The sequence below is a fragment of the Pangasianodon hypophthalmus genome, chromosome 19 (assembly GCF_027358585.1).
Source record: "Pangasianodon hypophthalmus isolate fPanHyp1 chromosome 19, fPanHyp1.pri, whole genome shotgun sequence".
Classification (NCBI taxonomy): Eukaryota; Metazoa; Chordata; class Actinopteri; order Siluriformes; family Pangasiidae; genus Pangasianodon; species Pangasianodon hypophthalmus.
This window is the reverse complement of record NC_069728.1, coordinates 3,116,715-3,138,093: the sequence shown is the minus strand read 5'-3', so window position 1 is coordinate 3,138,093 and position 21,379 is coordinate 3,116,715. Positions and strand designations below refer to the sequence as shown.

General features: G+C 39.5%; 1 protein-coding gene across 1 annotated transcript; it reads right to left on the bottom strand.

Annotated features, from left to right (window-relative positions):
• Positions 1-95: 95 nt before the first annotated feature.
• slc25a24 (solute carrier family 25 member 24) lies at positions 96-20,735 on the bottom strand. Its single transcript, XM_026946944.3, has 10 exons — positions 20,279-20,735; positions 16,719-16,845; positions 10,902-10,989; positions 8,649-8,760; positions 5,991-6,149; positions 5,681-5,833; positions 3,895-4,002; positions 3,611-3,778; positions 1,511-1,661; positions 96-1,234 (listed from the first exon to the last, which is right to left on the bottom strand). Exons 1-10 carry the CDS (start codon positions 20,459-20,461, stop codon positions 1,053-1,055), a joined length of 1,431 nt encoding a protein of 476 aa, XP_026802745.1. The 5' UTR covers positions 20,462-20,735; the 3' UTR covers positions 96-1,052.
• Between the last annotated feature and the right edge of the window lie 644 nt (positions 20,736-21,379).

The following is a 21,379-nucleotide window of genomic DNA, read 5'->3' as shown; positions in this document are numbered from 1 at the left end:
TCCTTACCCCAATAGATGGCACCAGAGAGTAGAGGCCTCGTCACCTTCTTAATAATGAGACTGGACATTATCAGGTACATGCACAACACAAAAGATGACAATGAACAGCACCACGTTTATTGAAATATTTTAAATACTCACTGCAATGTAAACAGGATTTTCTGATAATGAATAAACAGTCTGTAAATGAATTTGGATCAGTTTATTTAAGGCACATTAAGTCTTTTTTTTGTAATAGTGTGCAAAATGATGATCAATAAGTGCATTTTTTTTTTTTTTACCAACGTGGACAGATTTCTCTTTTTTTTGCATCTCAAGGTAGTACAAACACTAAACACTGGAGGAATGCCAAGCAGAGGCAGACCTCCAGACATTTTGTTTGTGTAAACTTTTGTTACTAGAACTAGAACCCTATGCATTAAATCTTTTAAAAAAAACTGTAAACCTGAGAAAAGTTGGACTGATTTTTTTTTTTTTTTGAAAGGACGTACAAAACCTGCTTCACTGGTGCACAATGTCTATTCCACAACAGTCCTGCAGCACAAAGATCCAAGGAATGGACTCAGGCTTTAAACAGAGGCAGACGTGGACAATATGGCTTCGAATAATTTTAGATTATGGCATTCCTAACACATAAAACTACATTACAAGTAATTTTTCTTTAAATGTAAAAGCTGTATTTGGCAATTTTGGCCCAAATGCAATAAATCCCTCCAGTTGGAATCCAGCCCAAAAGTAAACCATGTTTAGGTATAAAATCATCTATTTTCACAACGTGTGTGTTCATATTGCCCAGCCCCGGTGGATACTCTGGATTCAATCTTATTACTAAGAATTATTGGTAATAATAAACTGGTGCGCTGGTATTCAGGAAATGAGCTCGGTTACACTCAGTACAAATAAAGGCCTACACTATGACTCCTTCCTGCTGTTGGTGCCTTTGGAAATACACTTTGGTTCATGCAACTTCCCAACAATATTACCCCAACACACACATGCTTGACTCACACATATACCCCCACCCCCCGCACCCACCTACACCCACCTACACCTCACTTCGAAATGCCTAAACCAGTCTTCATGTACTCATATACCACGTAGCTGATGCTGACAGCAGGAATCACTTTCATGAAGTTGGGTAAAATGCCACGGTACAGGCCAAAGAAGCCTTCCTTCTCCACAATCCTCTTTGTTAGTTTGGTCATGGACACCGGCTCCGAGCCCTCCACAGACGCTGGAGGAGAAATAGTCAAAGATAAGATTCACTCTCTCCACCTATTTTTCAGCTAAACATATTTTAGTATTAATCCAAACAGGAAACTACAAATCCCTGCAAGACTACTTTAAAAAGCAAGACACATTTCAAAATGTATCAACCAAAGTGTTTCTAGATCATCACAGTTTACTTGCAGCAGGTCTTGTATGCTGGAAATGCATGTGCCTATGAATATGTAGATTAATATGCATCATGGGGTAAATATTCCGAGCTACGTATATTAAGGATATTTACCCTGGGCCTGCATGCGTGTCCGGATCAGGGCGAGAGGGTAACTGGCCAGCTGACCGCATGTGCTGGAGATGGTACCGCACCCCAGCAGAACCAGTACCCCAGGGTTAGCGGACTCTGTAGCGTAGTGTGACAACCATGTATTCTTCAGGGTCTGTGTGGAGAGAGGAAAGGAAAAACAGTGTGAGAGAGAGAAAGAGAGAGAGAGAGAGAGAGAGCGCTGTACTGGCAGCTGTTGTTGCTTGAGGTTGTGTATGTATCTATACTTACACACCAGAAAACCTATGTTAACATTTTTTCTATTTTTTCTTGTAGTACAATAAATTGGCTTTGGAAACACCACAAATTCTATGTATATGCAATTTGTAAAAACTCCCCAATCCCTGCATGTATCTTCTCCCGCTGTTGCATGGCCTGAATTTCCTTATTGGAACAGGATCTTATATTTTATGGCATAATGTTTCCAAGTAACAAATACAGTGGATATAAAAGTGTAGGTTAAAATATAGGTTTTTGTGATGTAAAAAACAATGAAACCAACATAAATCATGTCATCTTTTTCTACCTTCAATGTTTTATAGCCAACAAAATTGAAAAACAAGTATTAATGTTTAAAGGAGAAAGAAAAAGAACAATCACATTTAAACTTCAAAAGTAATTATCATGCACCTCATTGTCAAAAGGCATTGATAAGGAGATGGGTACAAAAGCATTTCGAAAACATTAGATACACCATGGAACTCTGTGAAGATCATAATCATCAAGTGGAGAAAATGGGGCATCACACTGACATCACCAAGAACAGGACGTTCCTCCAGAATTGATGAAATGACAAAAAGAAAACATATCAGGGAAGTTGCCAACAGCAACATTAAAACAGCTGCAGGAATATCTGGCAATTACTGCTCCCTCCCTGCATGTGACAACAATCTCTTCTATTATTTACATGTTTGAGCTATGGGGTAGGGTGGCTAGATGGAACGCCTTTTCCACAAAATAAATAAAAAAATAAATAAAAAATCCAAGCCTTAATCGCCAGAAACCATTTGGGAAAATGTGTTAAGTGGTCTGGTGAGAACAAGGTAGAACTTTTTGTTCCTAGTTCTAAAATATATGTTTGGCACAATAACAAGACAGGCTATCACCTAAACACCACCATACCCAGTGAAGCATGGTGGTGGCAGCATCATGCTATGGAGATGCTTCTATTCAGCTGGGACTGGAGCTCGAGTCAAGATACAGCTAAAGATGAAGAAAAATTTCACCTTCCAGCACGTTAACGACCCAAAGCACAAATCCAAGTCAAAAGGAATGGCTTCAGAAGATGATTTAAGAATGGCCCAGTCAGAGCCCAGATCTAAATCCTATTGAAAAACTGTGGAATGACTTGAAGAGGGCTGTGCACAAGAGATCCCCTCACAATTTGATACATCTGGAGCATTTTTCCAAAGGGGAGTGAAATGAAATTACCAAATCAAAATGTGCTATGTTGGGAGACTCTTACTCAAAAACACTGAGTGCTGTATTACAAGCAAAAGATGCTTTAACAAAGTATTAGTTAAGAGGTGTGCATCCTTATACAACCAAGTTATTTTAAGTGTTTTCTTTTTCCTTCCCTAAAATGTTTCTATTCATTTCTCACTAGAATTTTGTTGGTAGCTATATCAGATTAAAGATGGATAAAGATGGATCTTCGTTTATTTCTTTTAAATCACAAAAACCTATGATTTTAACAGGAGTTTGTGTGTAGATGTTTTATATATTGACTGCAAATGTTTTCTAGAGTTAGTGATCAGTAGGGTGTTCAGTGTATATAAGGCATGTATAATAATAAGAGTGAAAGCAAAATGTGTTCTCTTTCATATTAGGTGGGAAATATAGTGTCTTGAAAAATGACCAGACAGCTAACACCTGGTCTCACACTACTGAGATAATCCGTGAGCCATTTATCAACCGAAATTAATCTGTCAGATGTTTCCATCCCAAAAATCCATTCTGTTGTCAAGTTCTGTTAACTGATTTGCACAGCTACAAGCCTTAATACTAGACCTGAATACAAACATCTGCCATGTTCTACAGTTCTGTATCTATTAGAAACTGCACCTCATAGATAGCCAGGTCTATTCCTGCATAGGGAATGATACCCAGGATATTGGGAATGTAGCCTTTATAAAAAGCCTTTAATCCTTCTTTCTTCAGAATCTTCTTGGCACAGTCGAACATCCCGGAATATTGTCCGGTTTTCCTCAGCGTCAGTCTTGTCTTCAACACCTGAAGAAAAAAAAAAAGACTCACAAATTATCCTAATGATTGAGGGTAAGTGTTTGTTCTTTGGATGAATACTGATCAATTAATAAATAAGGCGTAGTTCTCTTTTATGCTCCTACCTCCATAGGGTAGATGGCTGTCTGTGCTGTGGCTCCAGCCAGGGAGCCTGCCATGAACCTCTCGTGAGGCTGAATCTTTCCTCCCTCTGAGGACAGCAGCTTCTTATACTAGCGGAGAGATGATCAGTGAGATCAGTGTTGCGTTATTGGATCGTTGTACAGCGACACCGGCCTGGTAGTGTACTAGGGTTACTAGGGCTAGTGTAAGTTATACTCATTCATCCTGCATTGTTAATGGAGAACAGCAATAGCTGAAGTTGGTAGCTAACGCCTTAGTGAAAATTCAGGCTGTATCTACACTCACTATCCACTTTATTAGGAACCCCTGTACATTCATGCAATTATCTAATCAGCCAATCATGTGGCAGCAATCCATTGCAAAAAGCCACGCAGATACAGGTCAAGAGCTTCGGTTAATGATCACATCAAACACCAGAATGGGAAAAAAGTATGATTTCTGTGACTTTAATCATGGCATGGATGTTGGCACCAGATGGGCTGGTTTGAATATTTCAGAAACTGCTGATCTCCTGGGATTTTCACACACAACAGTCTCTAGAGTTTACACAGAAAGGGGAGGAAAACAAAAAACACTGAGTGAGCGACAGTTCTGTGGGCGGAAACACCTTGTTGATAAGAGAGTTCAGAGGAAAATGGACAGTTGAAGATTAGGGGAAAAAAAAAAAAAAAAAACACCTGGTCTTTTTCCAGTCTTCAACTCTCCAGTTTGGGTCAGTTAGGAGATCAGTATTTTCTGAAATACCAGCCCATCTGGCACCAACAATAATTCCACGATCAAAGTCACAGAGATCACACTCTTTCCCCATTCTGATGTTTGATATGAACATTATCTGAAGCTCTTGACGTGTATCTGCATGATTTTATGCATTGTGCTGCTGCCACATGATCGGCTGATTGGATAACTGCATAAATGAGCAAATATACAGTTTTTCTATTAAAGTGAAGACTGAATGTATTTTCATCTGTAGAACATTTTTCTGGTGTGCACGACCACTGGGTTGAGTCTCTGCTTGTCACGCCATATTTTGTTAAATTAGTACACAATAAAATTGACAGTAGTGATTATTTTGATTACAAATGCAGCCCAACACCCACGTAACACGATTTCTACCATCAAGAATGGTAGTGGTAGCATCATTCTCTGGCGTTGCTTTTCAGCAGGAGGAACTGAAAATCTTGTTGACATCAAGTCAAACACATGCAAATTCTTGAGGAGAACTTGTTCCAGTCAGCCAGAAAGCTGTGTCTAGGGCGAAAATCTACGTCCCAGTAGGACAATGGGCCAAAGCACAGGGAAAAATCTACAAATGAATGGCTTAAAAAAGGTTTGCTGAGTCAAAGAAATTTGGCAGACTTGGAGAAAATCTCCTATGAGGAATGGAAGAAAATGCCAACATTAAAATGTGCAAAGCTCACAGAAACAGATCCAAGATAACACAAAGCTGTAACTGCTGTACAAGTACAAGTATTTACTCTGGTGGGTGAATACTTATCACTTAAGCAGTTTTTAGATTTTTTTTTTTCTAATTTTAAATAATTCTGAGGATATCTAAATACTCTATTAAATGTTATTATTTCTGTAGAGAGTTGCTTCAAAATGAGCAGACAAAAACAGGTACTGATATGCATAAATCTGATGTTGTTACACAGCAAACAGAGAAATAATCACTAGGGGGCGAATACTTTCTGAAGGCACTGTAGCTACATCGCTCCCAAAACATGCATGTGTTTATACGGCTACTAAAAATAAATGTTCATCTCTCACCTGCTCATACGCCATGAACTTGATGGCTGTTTCTGGGGCAATCTTCACTACGTTGACACCATTGCCCCGCCACAAAGATGTGATGCCGCCCTCTTTAAGCATCTGCTTGAACCCACTGATCAGACTGATTTTGTTGGATTTTGACGCATGAACCTGTAACATTAAACATAGTGGCTATACACATATTCTCTACCATCGACCTCAGATGCTGTCTATTTAATCAAATATACTGACAGAGTGTGACCTAAGCCCACAAAAAGAGCAGAGAAAATAAAAGAAATAAAGAAAAAGCTGTTGTTATAGACTGTACCTGCATAAACACTTTCATTCGGTCCAGGGGAGCCGTTCCTGTGCGCGACACTGCCCCTGCCACCGCACCTGCAGCCAGCTGCTTCCACCACAGACCAGTCGTCTTCTCCTCTTCTGTGAACTCATCTGGGATGGTGAGACTGTCACCTATATCCAATACCTAGGGCACAATGTGTACAAACCAATAACACTAACACACCACTATATACTGATGGATGGCGTCGAGAGGGGCTAATAGATAATATGTACATAATTTGTGGTGTATTTATTGAGCAATTTATTTACTTTATATTACTTTATTTACTTGATTTATTTTCATTTTCCTGAACCCCATTCTCTGTATGTCACTTAACAAACCCAAGATGAAATGACGCCAATGAAGCATTACCAGTATGCCAGGTTTACTAATCATGATCATTCCAAACTGGCTAATTTTCAAACACACCTGAGAACGTAATTAGAACAGCCAGATTGAGATAAATGAGCACTCCTGTTTTGCCTGGAAAAGAAAATATGGAGTATACATACACATTATGGGCAATGGTTTGTTGACACCTGACCATCACACCCATATGTGGGATGCTGTAGCATTAAAATTTCCCTTCACTGGAACTAAGAGGCTCAAACCTGTTCCAGCATGACGATGCCCCTGTGCACAAAGCGAGCTCCATGAAGACATGGTGTGTGAAGGTTGGAGTGGAAGAACTCGAGTGTCCTGACCTCAACCCCACTGAACACCTTTGGGATGAACTGGAACACCGACTGAACCCCAGACCTCCTCACCAACATCAGTGTCTGATCTCACTAATGCTCTTGTAGCTGAATGAACACAAATCCCCACAGCCACGCTCCAAAATCTAGTGGAAAGCCTTCCCAGAAGAGTGGAGGAGGTTATTATGACAGCGAAGGGGGAATAAATCTGGAATGGGACGTTCAACAAGCACATACGGGTTTGATTGGTCAGGTGTCCACATACTTTTGGCCATACAGTGTATATGGAGACTCGAAATGGAGATGATCAGCAAATCAACGACTGGCTAAAGCATGTAGTATGGAAATCTAGGAGAGGATATAAAAAGCAATGTTGGCTCCTGAGTGGCACAACAGACAAGTGTTTGCTCTTCTGTCAGATCACATGTTCAAATCCTGATGATGCCACACCCACCTGTGGCTAGGAGTCCAAGAGAATAAAAGGGTGGGAGACCTGGCATTAATTACTGTCAATCAGAGCGATACTAGCCAACTGTAGGCATCTGCAAACTCAATAAAGGAAACGTACAAGGAATCATAACGCTTGTGCACAATTTAGCTATCTTATTTGTGCTCAACTTGCTATTCTTAAGTTCTCAAATTAATTAAATTGGTTGACTCTTGCTCATCCAACATATTACTAAATATTCAGTAATATATTTTCAGTACTTCTGAAATACCTCCGAGGAGCCGCATTCTGATTTAATAAGTCCCAAATGTTTTCAAACATTTAAATGTATGCATGAATTTCGAAAACTCGGAATTAATGTAAGTATGAAGCCTTGTCCGGGTGCATTTTCTGCTTATAGCACTGCTGCTACATTTCTATGAGTTTAAAGGGACAACTCTGCGTGATTGTTTTTGAGAATTCACCAAATTATGTACAGGTACAATAACATCATGTTGCTGTTTCCATAATTATGCGCCTACAGATTAAGAAACATGTTCACATCAGTATTGTGGTTATACACGTGCATATTGAAGCACTATGTAACTTATGGTAGTTTGGGTCATTGTGTTAAATAGAATGGCGTTCTAAGTCTTGTGCCCTAATCATTCACCTATGAACTGTGATGTTTCACCCCAAGCATCTCCAAGGTCAACCCATACACCATGAACGGCCCAAGGCTGTGACTCTCTATCACTTCACAATACAACAGTTAGTCTTACTAATGACCACCATAACCACACCTCTTATGAATACTTAACTTTCAACTCACGGCAACCTTCATCCTAATCTCACTGCCTGTGCTTTTATAGCATCAATTGTCTTATGTAATGATGTAATTCTGCTCTAATAAATGCACTTTGAACAGTTTTACTTTGTCTATAGTAGTCTATCAGAATATTTTACACAGTAAGACCAGCATGTTTGGCTGGCAATAGTATTAAATTCCCACCTACATAATTAGAGTGGGCTCATGTGAAAGTTAACTTGGTGACATCTACTGCGTCAGAGTATTTAGGTGCGCGTAAATTGCTAAAATACCACGACACTCTATTTTAAATGGTAATTAAATCCTTGTAGATGCACCACATACAGCAGAACAGTGTGCTAAGTGAAGCCAATTAAACACGCTACTGTCACACACCTCTTAAAAGAATGTCTGTCTATCCTGATTTCTTTCATTCTTTTGTTTTCTCACTCAGTCCTTTTCCCATTAACTTCTACAGGGTTATAAAATGGCAGGCGAAGCTGCTGAGGAGGCCACTTGTCTGTGTGCTTCACAAAGTAGTGCCTGTGTGTGTGTATATGTGTTCCTCATTCATAACATCTCCTTTCCCACACAAAATATTTCTAGTGGACAAGGGTCAAATTCAGATTTAAATAAACAACTCTTTATCTAACACTCATGCCCCACGAGTGAATCTGTTTGGATCGCTCAGGAAAAGTGTGTGAGGTGCTTACAGTAGAGTGTTTCCAGTAGCGTATGATCTCCTCCAGGTCGGTGGCTGGGTTGAAGAGGAAGTGCTGCCTCCATTCATTCCACTCAACTGTCATAGTGCCATCCACATCAATGCTGAAAGATTAAGATCAGAGGTGGAGAGTTGTCCCTGAACATCTGGACATGCTTAGATTTTAAAAATAATATAATGTAAGTTTAACACGACCACATGTTTTTAGTTAATCAACACTATGGAAAAGGCAAGGCACTATTTCACCAGTCATTCCCATTATACCTGTAAAACACTTCACAGCATTAATCATACACAGAACAGTAAAGTACACATAACTATTGAGAAACAGTATACATTACATGTTCAAAAGTATGTGCCCCCTTCTTATGACTGAGTTCAGGTGGTTCAGCCACACCCACTGCTACCAGGTGCATAAAATCAGCCACATAGCCATACAATCTCCAGAGACAAACACTGGCAGTTGAATGGGTTGCACTGAAGAGCACAGTGACCTTAAACATCTCACTGTCATAGGATGCCACCTTTGCCACAAGTCAGTTCGTGAAATGCCTTGCTCTGCTAGATCTGCGCCAGTCACCTATTAAGTGCTATGATTGTGAAATGGAAGTGTCTTGGACCAATAACAGCTCAGCTATGAAGTGGTAGACCATGCGTAGTGTGTAAAAATCGCCTACCCTATATTGCTTCACTCACTAGAGTTCCAAACTTCCTCTAGAAGTAACATCAGCACAAGAACTGTGTGTTAGGAGCTTCATGAAATTGGGTTCCATGGCCAAGCAGCTGCACGCAAGCCTAAGTTCACTATGTGCAATGTGAAGTGTCAGCTGAAGGGGTGCAAAGCACATCGCCAATGGACTCTGGAGCAGTGGAAATGTGTTCTCTGGAGTAATGAATAATGTTTTAATATATAGCAGTCTGATGGACGAATTTGGATTTGGCGGATGCCAAGAGAATGCTACCTAACAAATAAAGCATAGTGGCAACAGTAAAGTTTGGTGGAGTTTGGCAGAGGAGGGATAACATTCTCAGGCTGTTTTTCAGGATTTGGCGCTTAGGGCCAGTGAAGGGTAATGTTAATCCTACAGCATACAAAGACATTTTAGACAACTGTATGCTTCCGACTTTGTGGCAGCAGCTTGGGGAAGGCCCTTTCCTGTTCCAGCATGTGCCTGTGCACAAAGTAAGGCCCATAAAACACATGATTTGGTGTGGAAAAGTTTGGTGTGGAGGAACTTTATGCAGTGGCCTGCACAGAGTCCTGACCTCAACACCTCTGAACACCTTTGGGCTGTATTGGAATGTCAGTTGAGAGCGAGGCCTTCTCGTCCAACATCGGTCCCTGACCTCACTAATGCTCTTTTGAATGAATGGACACAAATTCCCACCAACATGCTCCAACACTGTAGAAAAACTTCCCAGAAAAGTGGAGACTATTATAACCGCCAAGGTGGGGCCAACTCCATATTAATCCCTATGGGTTTGGAAAGGGATGTTCAACAAGCTCCTGTGGGTGTGATCCTCAGGTGTCCACATACTTTTGGCCATATAGTGTATACTCTGGGCAGCAGTTTATTGTAGATTACTGAAGATGAAGATTATATACTGTAAAACTTGTTTAAAAGATCTTTTATAACTAAGAATTTTTCTAACACTGTTCGAGGTGTTATGAAAAGGCAACTTTTAAAAGATTTATTCGAAAATGGAATAAATATCACCTGCCTGAAATCTGCTGTGTTGTCTTCCTCCTGGACATTTGACTCTTGTCTCAAATCTCAACCTAGTTTACAACTCAATCCCAGATAATTCACTTTCTATCTCTGTGACTGCACATATGCTCAGGGCAATGAGAGAGCGAAGATAAATTGGATTACAGGCTACAACGATGCCCACTACACACAAATATGTTTGGCTTTCTTCTTGTCTTATTGGATCTCTCGAAACATTTCCCCGCTTGTCAGTATTTGTTATACTGGATTCAGCTTGTGGTTTATCACTTACTAGAGCCCTCTAGCAGCCTTAACACACTTTAACACTGAAGAGGCTGACTGAGTTGTGAGCCTCTCACTGTTATAGTGTTAACAAAAGCCCTCAAAGCAAAAAAAAATTAATTTAGATTTGCACAGCATGTTTGCTAACAGTTTTTTTTGGTATGACTCTTTGATCATATGAAGCTGACACATGGAGCACTGTTACTCTGTGATAATGTTCATAATGTTCATGCGGGTTTTGGTTTTGTCACTACCTTTGAAGAATCTTTTCTGCTTTTTCCTTTGATATGTTCATACCCAGCTCTTTAAGTGCCTGTTGAATCTCTGTGTAGTCAATGCGTCCTGTGGAGAAAATGAACATAACAAAACACATCTTAATAAATAAAAAGATATAAAAAATATACACACAGTCATGAGAAAATGAAAGTACACCTCTTTGTACAATCCTTTGTTTTTATTTATCAGGGCCTAAATAACAATTGTGTTGTCCTCACCAACTTCTATAAACAAACAAATAAATAAACAGTTGACAAGAAGAAAACACAACAGATTTCAATATGTTGCCATTTAGTCCCAAAAGGTAAACCAACATTCAGAAACCAGGTGGGGAAAAAATAATTACAACCTTTCCACAATTATTAAGAGCGTAATTAGCAGCCAGGTGTTACTAAGTAAATGCATGAGATTAGTTAATTATCAAGAAGTGTGACTACCTCTATAAAAGCAGAACTTTTGGCAGTTTGGTTTTCTGGAGCACTCAGGTGTGTGTCTACATCGTGCCAAGAAAAAAGGACATCAGCGATAACCTCAGAGAAGCAACTGCTGCTGCTCATCAATCAGGGAAGGGTTATAAGGCCATCTCCAAACAAACTGAAATTCACCACTCTACAGTGAGAAGGATTGTTTACAAATGGACAAGACAGTTGCCAATCTTCCCAAGAGTGGGCCTCCCAGCAAATTCAGTCCAACGTCAGACCATTTAGTGCTCAGAGACATTAAGAAAAACTCAGGAGCTAAACCACCACAATCACCCCATACCAACTGTCAAGCATGGTGGTGGAGGGATGATGATTTGGGCTTGTTCTGCAGCCACAGGACCTGGGAAACCTGCAGTCATTGAGACAACGATGAACTCCACTTTATACCAGAAGATTTTTTGAGACAAATGTGAGGCCATCTGTCCAGCAGCTTAAGCTGTCCAGAAATTAGGTCATGCAACAGGACGATGATCCCAAGCACAGCAGCAAATCTACTGATTGGCTAAAGAAGAAAAAAATGAAGGCGTTGCAATGGCCAAGTTAAAGTCCAGACCTCAACCCCAATGAGATGATGTGGAGGGATCTTATAAGAGCTGTGCATAAATGAATGCTCTCAAACATCAATGAACTGAAGCGATATTGTAAAGAAGAGTGGGTCCAAAATTTCTCCAAAATGAGGTGAGAGACTGATAAACTCCTGCAGAAAATGTTTACTTCAAGTTATTGTTACTAAAAGTGGTTCTACATGTTACTGAATTATAGGGTGTACTTATTTTTTCCCACAGTAGGTTAAAGACGTGGTAAAAGTTCAACGTAGTAAACAAATTTTGCAGTGAAACAGAACATTTTGGACAAAAGTCTTTTGTCAGCTGTGTAAGCAGAGTGCTTCTGAGGCTGTAGTGAAACCAGTGGATATGCAAAATGCTTGATGATGTAATATCTGTATTCAAAACACGACATTTACGAAGAAGCTGAGATATAACATTCCGATAACAGCTTCTATAGGCAGATCGACAACGACATCACAGTCCTCCATTCAGTGTATTATTACTAATGCCATTTCAGCGGGACATCTCCTTAATTTTGCCCAGGAACATAATGGTGGAAAATCTCCACTACAGCCATTTCTATCTTCTCCTCAAAATACTGAAGGAAAGCACCTTGAATGTCTGATTGTTTCAGCTTGTTCTTGTCAAACAGAAATTATACCGTAGTATCTAGATGACATTTTCAGCCGATTGTTTGGTCTTTACTGACATTTTGTCAAAGACTCCTCACAGTTCCTACAAATCTTTGAATTGCTTCAAAGAGCAGTCGCTGCAAATTCTTTACTTTTTTCCCCCACGGACATCAAAAGCCTGTATATAGTCATTCCTAATGAAGATGGATTGAGATTATCCTAAGATTATCAGAGCTTGTGGTAACACTTAAATTTTCAGCTTCAATTCCAAATTTTACTCACAGATACGAGATGTTAGTAAGGGGACTAAAATGGGACCCTCCTATACCCTCTTCATGGATTTATGGAGCAAGTTCTTTAAGCAACTTGCTGGACATGTACTCACACTATATCTTAGGTATATTGATGACCTTTGGCATTGCTAACTGTACAGCTGAGGAGCTCCAGCTTTTTATTTTCCTCCTTCTCCACATTTCACTCAGCCGTGAAATATACATGAAGTATTGCTCACCCTGACTCATATTTTTGAAGTCAACAAATTGGGAAGTGGTAGCTCAGTGGTTAAGATGTTGAGCTTCTGCTCGGAAGGTTGAGAGTTCAAATCCCAGCACCACCATGCTGCCACTGCTGAGCCCTTGAGGAAGGCCCTTAACCCTCAACTGCTCAGATGTATTAAAAAAAAAAAAAAGAGATAATTCTAAGTTGCTTTGGATAAAAGCGTCTGCCAAAAGCCATAAATGTAAACAAATTCCACATTGAAAACCACCATCCATTAGAAACCGACAGATTCTCATATCCAAAGCTCTGCAAAAATATAATTCCTTATTCACAGCTAATGAGACTTTAACACATCTTCCGTAAGAATGAAGACTTTCTTCAGAGAAGTAAGGAAATGTGTTTTGTACAACTGCGAATTCTCTAAGAACATCACAGATCATCATAGAGCTCTATATGTTCCACTGCTAGGACAGAGAAAATTCCTCTAATCACTAATCATCCCAGTAATAAAACAGAGATGGATCTTATACTTAAAAATGTCAAAATCTTCCAGGATAATCCTCAGACAGCTTCCCTTTCTAAGGAACCTCCACTCATCTCCTACAGCAGGGGTTCCCAAACATGTGGCCACTTTGTTTCCTTCAAATTAAAATCGCTAATATTTTGAAATGTTTCCTACAGTTCAGCATAAATTCCGACATCCATATTCCTCCACTAAACAAACTACCGCTGTGTCTCAAATCACACACTTATGTACTATTACATTAACAAACTACAGTAAGTGTTGTGTAAATGTAATGTCGAGTTTTCGATTTGAGATGCAGCCCAATGACAACCATCACACGACAACTGAAAGTTTTAGAGAGAGACACAGCTTGTGAGTGTGTTTAACATCGCTGTGCATGAAAATGCTAAACATTTGACAGTTTGACTTGAAATCCAGATGGACTGGGATGTTCTGTCTCTCGAATCTTTAAAAACATTTAAAAACAAGTAGCATGGTCAAGGCTTGAGGTCGCAGAAAATTCATAATGCCCATTTGGGGTCGTTTGCCCAAAAAGTTTAGGAACCGCTGTCCTACAGACAGGACAGGAGCATCTGCTTGTCAGGAGAGAGTTAAATGATCAGGCCAACGGAACCTGTAGCACTCTTGCATGCAACTGTTCTAGATGTTTGACATGTGAATTCATTAACACAAGCCACTAAAATCATAGGCTCTGAAGGATCGGTTTTTATTACCCATCACTCCTCATGCATCTGCACATGAGTTGTCTATTGTCTTTCCTGCAAGAGATGTAATCAGTGAAGACACGCACATCAGAGAAACCAAGAGGAGACTGGCCAATCATTCTGTCGAGCAAATCAAATCAGCACACCATCAGAATGAAGGATTTCTCCATTCCAGAGGCAAGACACTTCAAACAGAGATGGACATAACAGTAACGACATCTCTGTGCGCTGTTGTTATGGGAGCAATGAAATGAGGAAACGCAAGGAAATGGAGCTCATCTACACTCTTGGAACTTTACAACCCCAAGTAAATGACTGTCATGTTTGGAGTACAGCTATTACACCATCAGGCATGTTGCATATCTGTCATATATGTCAGATCTTTTTATCCACATTCAATGTGATAGAGCAAACAACAAACATCAAGTGAAAAACAAATAGAATCATTTTAGGGAAAAGAATAAAACTTACAATAACCTGGATGTATAAGTGTGCACACCTCTTAATTAATACCTTGTTCAAGCATATTTTGCGTGTAATACGGCACTCAGTCATTTTGGTTAAGAATCTACCAACTTAGCATATCTGGATTTGGTAAGTTCATTTCACTCTTCCTTGCAAAAATGCTTCAGATCTATCGAACTGTGAGGAGATCTCCTGTGCACAGCCCTCTGCAACTCACTCCACGGGTTTTTCAAAAGGATTTAGATCTGTGCTGGAAGGTGAAATCTTTCTTCCCTCTTCCCCTCTATCTTGACTAGAGCTCCAGTCCCAGTTGAAGAGAAGCAGACCCATAACATGATGCTGCCACCACCATGCTTCACTGTGGGTATGGTGATCTTTACGTGATGAGCTGTCTTGTTTTTGCATGAAACATCTTTTAGAATTATGTCCAAAACGTTCTACCTTGGTCTCATCAGATAATAATACATTTTGCCACATGATTTGGGGTGATTTCTGCAGGCCTGGATGTTTCTTTCCCATAAGAAAGGGCTTCCATCTAGCCATCCTACTCCACAGCACAGACATGTGAAGAATATGAGAGACTGTTGTCACATGCATGGAGTGAGCAGTAATTGCAGATACTCCTGCAGCTCCTTTAATATTACTGTAGGGATTTTGGCAGCTTCCCTGATTTTTAATTGTCCTTTAGTCTATTTTGGAGGGAGGTCCTCTTTTTGGTGATGTCACTATAATTTTCTCCACTTGTTGATGATGGCTTTGACAGAGTTCCATGGTACATCTAATATCTTGGCAATTCTTTTGTACCCCTCTCCTGATCTCCTTTCCACAATGAGATCCTGTACATGCTTTGCAAGCTCTTTACAGACCATGGCTTCAGCAGTCGGATGAAACCAAGATTATGTCAAGAAAATCCCACAGACACAGCTGATCTTTATTCGGAGTTAATCAGAATCACTTCATTGATGACAGCTGTATGATAATCATTTAACACGAGTCTGAATGTGATGGCTAATTCTGAGCACAGTTACATGCCCCATTATACAAGCGTGTACACACTTATGCAACCAGGCTATTGTGAGTTTTTCTTTTTCCTCCCTAAAATGTTTCTGTTTGTCATTCATTAAATTTTGTTGGTTGCTATATCACACAAGGTGGAAAAAAGATCTGACATGATTTACTTTGGTTTCATTTTTTTACATCATAAAAACCTGCAGAAATGTAAGTCCAACTTCTATGTTCTGAAGAATCAGTACATTAAATTTATAAGATAATATATTGAATAAATAGACTGTATCTTATGAAATGTTATTGAAACATAACATTTGGGGCAATATTGCGTGTCTTCAAAGGCATGCTGTAGTATGAATGTGGTATGCATTAAATATTCCATGCATCATTTTAAAGACCGGTTTAAAAGACTCAAGGCTTTGCCTTACAGGCTGGAAAATGTGTCCCTGGAGTTAACCTGGGCAGTGCCAGACAAACAAATCAAATTTAAGTTAAATGTATTAAATATACAATTATCTACAGACTGTATCTAACATTTATACTATTGGCCTTACTGAGCTGCTACAAAAGTGAAATGATGTTCAAGTACAATGAACAGAGGGGCAAAAAAAAATGCACAGTGATGAATCAGTTATCAAGCAAGGACAATTAGTTATGTAACTACTCAAAATTCTAATAAAATGTCACCTTAAAGCGTGAAACATTAGTGTCTATTCCTATTTATGATAATGTTACACTGTTATATTAACAGAAATAATAATAATCTACACGTATCTAGACCTTAAATATAAAAGAATGAGACAGCTATAGGACTAGACAATCGTATAACAGAGATACTAATTAGGTAGTCTTATGTTTCACACACAAGTTGAACTAGCTGAATGAAAAAGTGCATGAGGAGGAGAAAAAAAAAATCTCCCTTGAAATCTTACCATCCTTGTTTTTGTCTAGACTCTTGAAAGTCAGATTGAGCTTTTTCTCATGTTCCTTCAGGTAGTTGGAAAACTCTACAAAGTCAAGCTGCTCGTCTCTATCCGAGTCCCCGGAAGAAACGATTTTCTGGTAGAAGAGAGAAGAAAAAAAATAACTCATTTAGCCTCCTAGCCTTCATGTAAGCTTTGCAGATTTAGATGTTTTGGATGGAAACCAGTGTGCTGGAATAATTAAGTTAACAAGAACCAGATTGTAAACTGTATGCCTTTGTATTTTTATATTAAATTAAATTGTATTTTATATTAAAAAACCACTCTTTACCATGCAAGCTTATCCGCCTATCCATTTATCAAGGACTGCTAAATAGTTTTTTTATTATTCCTGAGCATTATAATGATTATGAAGTGTTTTGCAAACAGAAAAGCATCAAACACAATTTATGTTCTACTTTTTTCACTGAAAAAACTTTCAAAGGCTATTGGTTGAGAAAATGGCAGGATCCTCTGTGTTGGATATAATATTACTGAGTCCCGGTGAACTTAAATTAACTTCATATATGTTACTGCTCCACTGTCTATGTGAGGCAGCCTGGCAAAACTCATCAGAAGTCACTGGAAATCATAAAATTAATTTTTAAAAAAATAGTCAACAGAACTGACTGAAATAATCAACAATTATTTCCCTACCGATGTAAGAGCGAACAGTGATCAGTCAAGAAGACCATAAATATAAAAAGACCATGAGTACCATGAGTGACTTTTACCTCAGGTGACGAGACCGAGACTGAGGTGGATGATGCTGATAATCAAAACGAAACTGCAAACTTTATACAACTATAAACAGAGCCTTTAAACTATTAATAGAGCTTTCCCTCCATTTTCTCCCCAGTTTGGTCTTGCTAATTCCCACCCATAGCCAGCGCTCCTCCCACCACCTGACAGCTAGCAACGTGTCAGTACATTTTTCTGCAACTAAACGTCTTATCTGTCGTGTTCAGGTGAAGCGAATCATTTTCGGTGTTTGGAATCGACTCCAAAGGTTTGGGGTTGACTCTTCGGTTTCATTGCCGGGAATGAGTGAATCGACTCTTTTAGGGATCAACTTCAATATGAACTGAAAGCAGGATGGAGACTTGATGACTTGATACACAAGACACATATACTTTGTATGCTTTTTTAAGAGTTAATAATCATTTATCAGCACTACCGAATCGAAAAAAAATAGCTGAACTTCTTACAAGCTAATTGATTCAAATAGCGTCGCTACTCGCTGGCCAACACTGCATGACATGAGAGACATGTTTTGAAGAGAGAAAGCATTCATTTTGCAGATTAATCATTCATGGATCAATCAATCATTCATCATCCATGTTCATTTTCACCCCATTGAGCTGTCATACAAACTACTCACTATTTGACCAAAGTAGCATGAGATAATATTTCTGATAGGGCAGGAAAGTTAGATCAATTAGATAAATGTGACCATAAACACAGCTAGAAAACCAGATAAGGACTGACAGCTCAATACAAGGCGGTTAGTATTGATGGTTCAAGCAGGGGCATGACACTTCCACTGTTTCTCACATTCTCACAAATGAATGATAGTAATAACCACAAAAAAAAACACACGTTATGTCATGACGGCAGCAGCATAGTGTACTAATAAAGAGTGCTTTTAATTAACATTTTATTATTATCTATTTTTATTATTGTGATTTCATGCTTCATATCACAGCTCAACTAATATCAAGAATGAAATTCACTGCCAACCATTTTTATTGTAAATTTTTATTTATTTTGTTGATCAGTTGTTGTAGCCCTAAATCTAACTTTTAATGTAACTTTATACCTTTCAAAATTTGAAAGTAATGTTCCTTTTCCATACGTTGATTAGTATAGAAATGTAGAGGTATGAAATAGGAATAGAATCTTTAAAAGCAATTTTCCTTTTCTCTTTTGGGAATTTCAGTTCAGCAAAGCCTCGGTTGTATTTTTTTCGTGGCCTAATGGTTAGAGTCTTGGACTTGTAATCCGAAGGTGAACCTGAAGGTCATGGGTTCGAGTCTCATTGTTTGGATTGTTGGTGGGGGGAGTGAATGACCAGCACTTTCTCTCCCACCCTCAATACCATGATGGAGGTATTAAGCAAGGCACCGGGCTGCTCTGGTGTGTGTGCGCGCGCGCACTTGGATAGGTTAAATGCAGAGCACAAATTCTGAGTATGGGTCACCATATTTGGCTACACTTCACTTAATAATGCCTTTGACAAAAGAAGAACGTATTGAAGTCTTTCTTATGGCCGGATTGGGAAGCTACTGCAAGGTTGCGATGGACTTTAACAGGAAACACAGTAAGCCCATCACACACGACAGTGTTGCCAAACTTATTAACAAATTCAAAAAGACTGGAAGTGTTGCAGACCAACCCTAGAAGCGCATCGAACATCCACTGATGAAGGCACACGTAGTGCTGGCAAACACAGTGCCCTATGTATGGAGACTTCTGGGACACCTTGTATATTACCTCTATTACTGTGACTTGTGCATTATTCATCGTTAGACTGACCTGCATTTCTATAACTCTAACTATTTCTACAACTGTGGCTTTCTGTTTTTTCTAAATCTCTGCTCTTGATTAGTTTTTGGTCAGTGTTTGCATAGTGTTCTGCCACAGAACTGGGGATTTTGTTGTGTACGGCATTCCTAACAGGTCTCTGCATTTCTAGCATCAGTGTTGTAGAGCCAGGTGAGTGTGTCATCCTCAGAGAGTGAAAAAGAGGTTTGCTAAAATACATCAGGTGTGTCTTTCATTCCTGCCACACCTCACCCTTCTGGTTTTACCCTAATCCCCCGATCCAGATGTCTTCCTGCATGCTATGCGGTAGTGGGTGCGCAAGCATCAGCAGTCTCTTCTGTATTTCAGAACAGAAATGTGTATTTTATCAATCTTTATGGAGAGTAGAGGCTGTGACACTAATAAATATCCTACTTCTCTGAAGCAGAGGGTTTATTGATTACTTTGCAGGCGGTATTATCCGCTTTGGCTGAGTCAGTAAGAAGGTTTAATGCAGAAAAATAAAACACTTTGACTTTTCAGCTTAACAAAAAAAAAAAAAAAGCTAACTCAGTTTTTCACTTAAGTCTTGGGCCAGTCTGAAGTCTGTAAAGTTACTCCTGCTGGGGGGGAAAAATAAAACCACCAATACAAATGCTCATAGAATTTGTAATGGTTTTAATGGCTCTAATGGGAGTTGTATTGGTTTTAATGGAAACTCTAATGGGTTCTGTGGGTCTCTACAGGTAATTTGTTGCCTTTTATTGGTGGCATGTTATGTCTAATGGATACCAGGAATGATACTGGTTTTAATGCTTAGCTAATGGTTTGTTGTGGTGTTTGTAGTGGAAACCATTAGAATTTCTGTGACTTAAGGAACTGAAGAGAAAGCTGTTAAGGTATAAGGGACAGTACAGTGCACACAGTCTGTACTGTATAGTGAAAACTGTAGTGAAACTGAAGAGAGTAGTGTTTTGGCTTAGCAGTAGATGTGTGCAGGACTTTACCTGAGCCGCGTCCGCGCCCACAGAGAAGCCCATGGCGGCCAGGCCCTCCCTCAGCTCCGCAATGTCCACCTTCCCATCCTTATTCACGTCCAACTTGTCGAAAAGCGCCTCGAAGCTCTTGCTCGCCTCGTCGCTCAGACACCGAGCTTCGGTAAAAAACATCTTCTTTAAGGCTTGATACATTGTAGCTGCTACACCGAAATGGCCTGAGAGTGAGTCTAAACCACGACTGGAACCGTGCAGGTCACTTCATACAGCAGGATGGGTATCACTTCCTCCTCAGGAATGGCACCAATCCACCCGTTAGCTACGTGCTAATGTCTATCGATTATTAAACAGCGCTGTCGACTGCGGGCAGTAAAATCGACAGGGTTGGCGTGTGGATCTGTAAAGGAGACACACCCTACTGCATCAACAAACTCACTGCGAGTCGCTTTACTACTTCCCTGAGTGTCCAATTACAACACCAGACTACTTTAACTCTTTCACTGTTCACTTTTGTGTCCAGCTGGAATTCAACAGTGCATCTTTTTGCTTTTTTACAGGGACAAGGTCTGAGAGATATATATCATATATAACATCTATCCCCACAAGTCCACAATGCACTAAGCCTCCAGTCATATAACCATGGAGGAATAAGCTTATAGGCTAGCCTACGGTTAATAATGAGCTGCCAAGCTGCTGTCCTGTGGTTCACTTACAGCCATATAACTTCAGACTGTTTCATAAGAAAGTAGCCTACTACTACTACTACTACCACTACTACTAATACTGATACTGATACTACACTTCTGCTTCTACTGCTACTACTACTACAACACTTCTACTTCTATTGTTACTACTACTACTACCTTACTTCTACTAATACTGATACTACACTTCTACTACTACACTTCCACTTCTACTTCTACTGCTATATCTACTATTTCTACTACTGCTGCTACTACTACTACACTTCTACCACTGCTATTTCTATTATTTCTACTACTACTGCTGCTAATACTACTACTTCTACTACTATTACTACTACTACTACTACTACACTTCTACCACTGCTATTTCTATTATTTCTACTACTACTGCTGCTAATACTACTACTAC

Coding starts and splice junctions, on each gene's coding strand:
- slc25a24 (XM_026946944.3), bottom strand. CDS start 20,461: ATGTATCAAGCCTTAAAGAAGATGTTTTTTACCGAAGCTCGGTGTCTG. Junction 8,761..10,901: donor GCAGAAAAGATTCTTCAAAG/GTAGTGACAAAA, acceptor TTAATCTTTCAG/CATTGATGTGGATGGCACTA. Junction 3,779..3,894: donor CAGCCATCTACCCTATGGAG/GTAGGAGCATAA, acceptor TTTTTTCTTCAG/GTGTTGAAGACAAGACTGAC.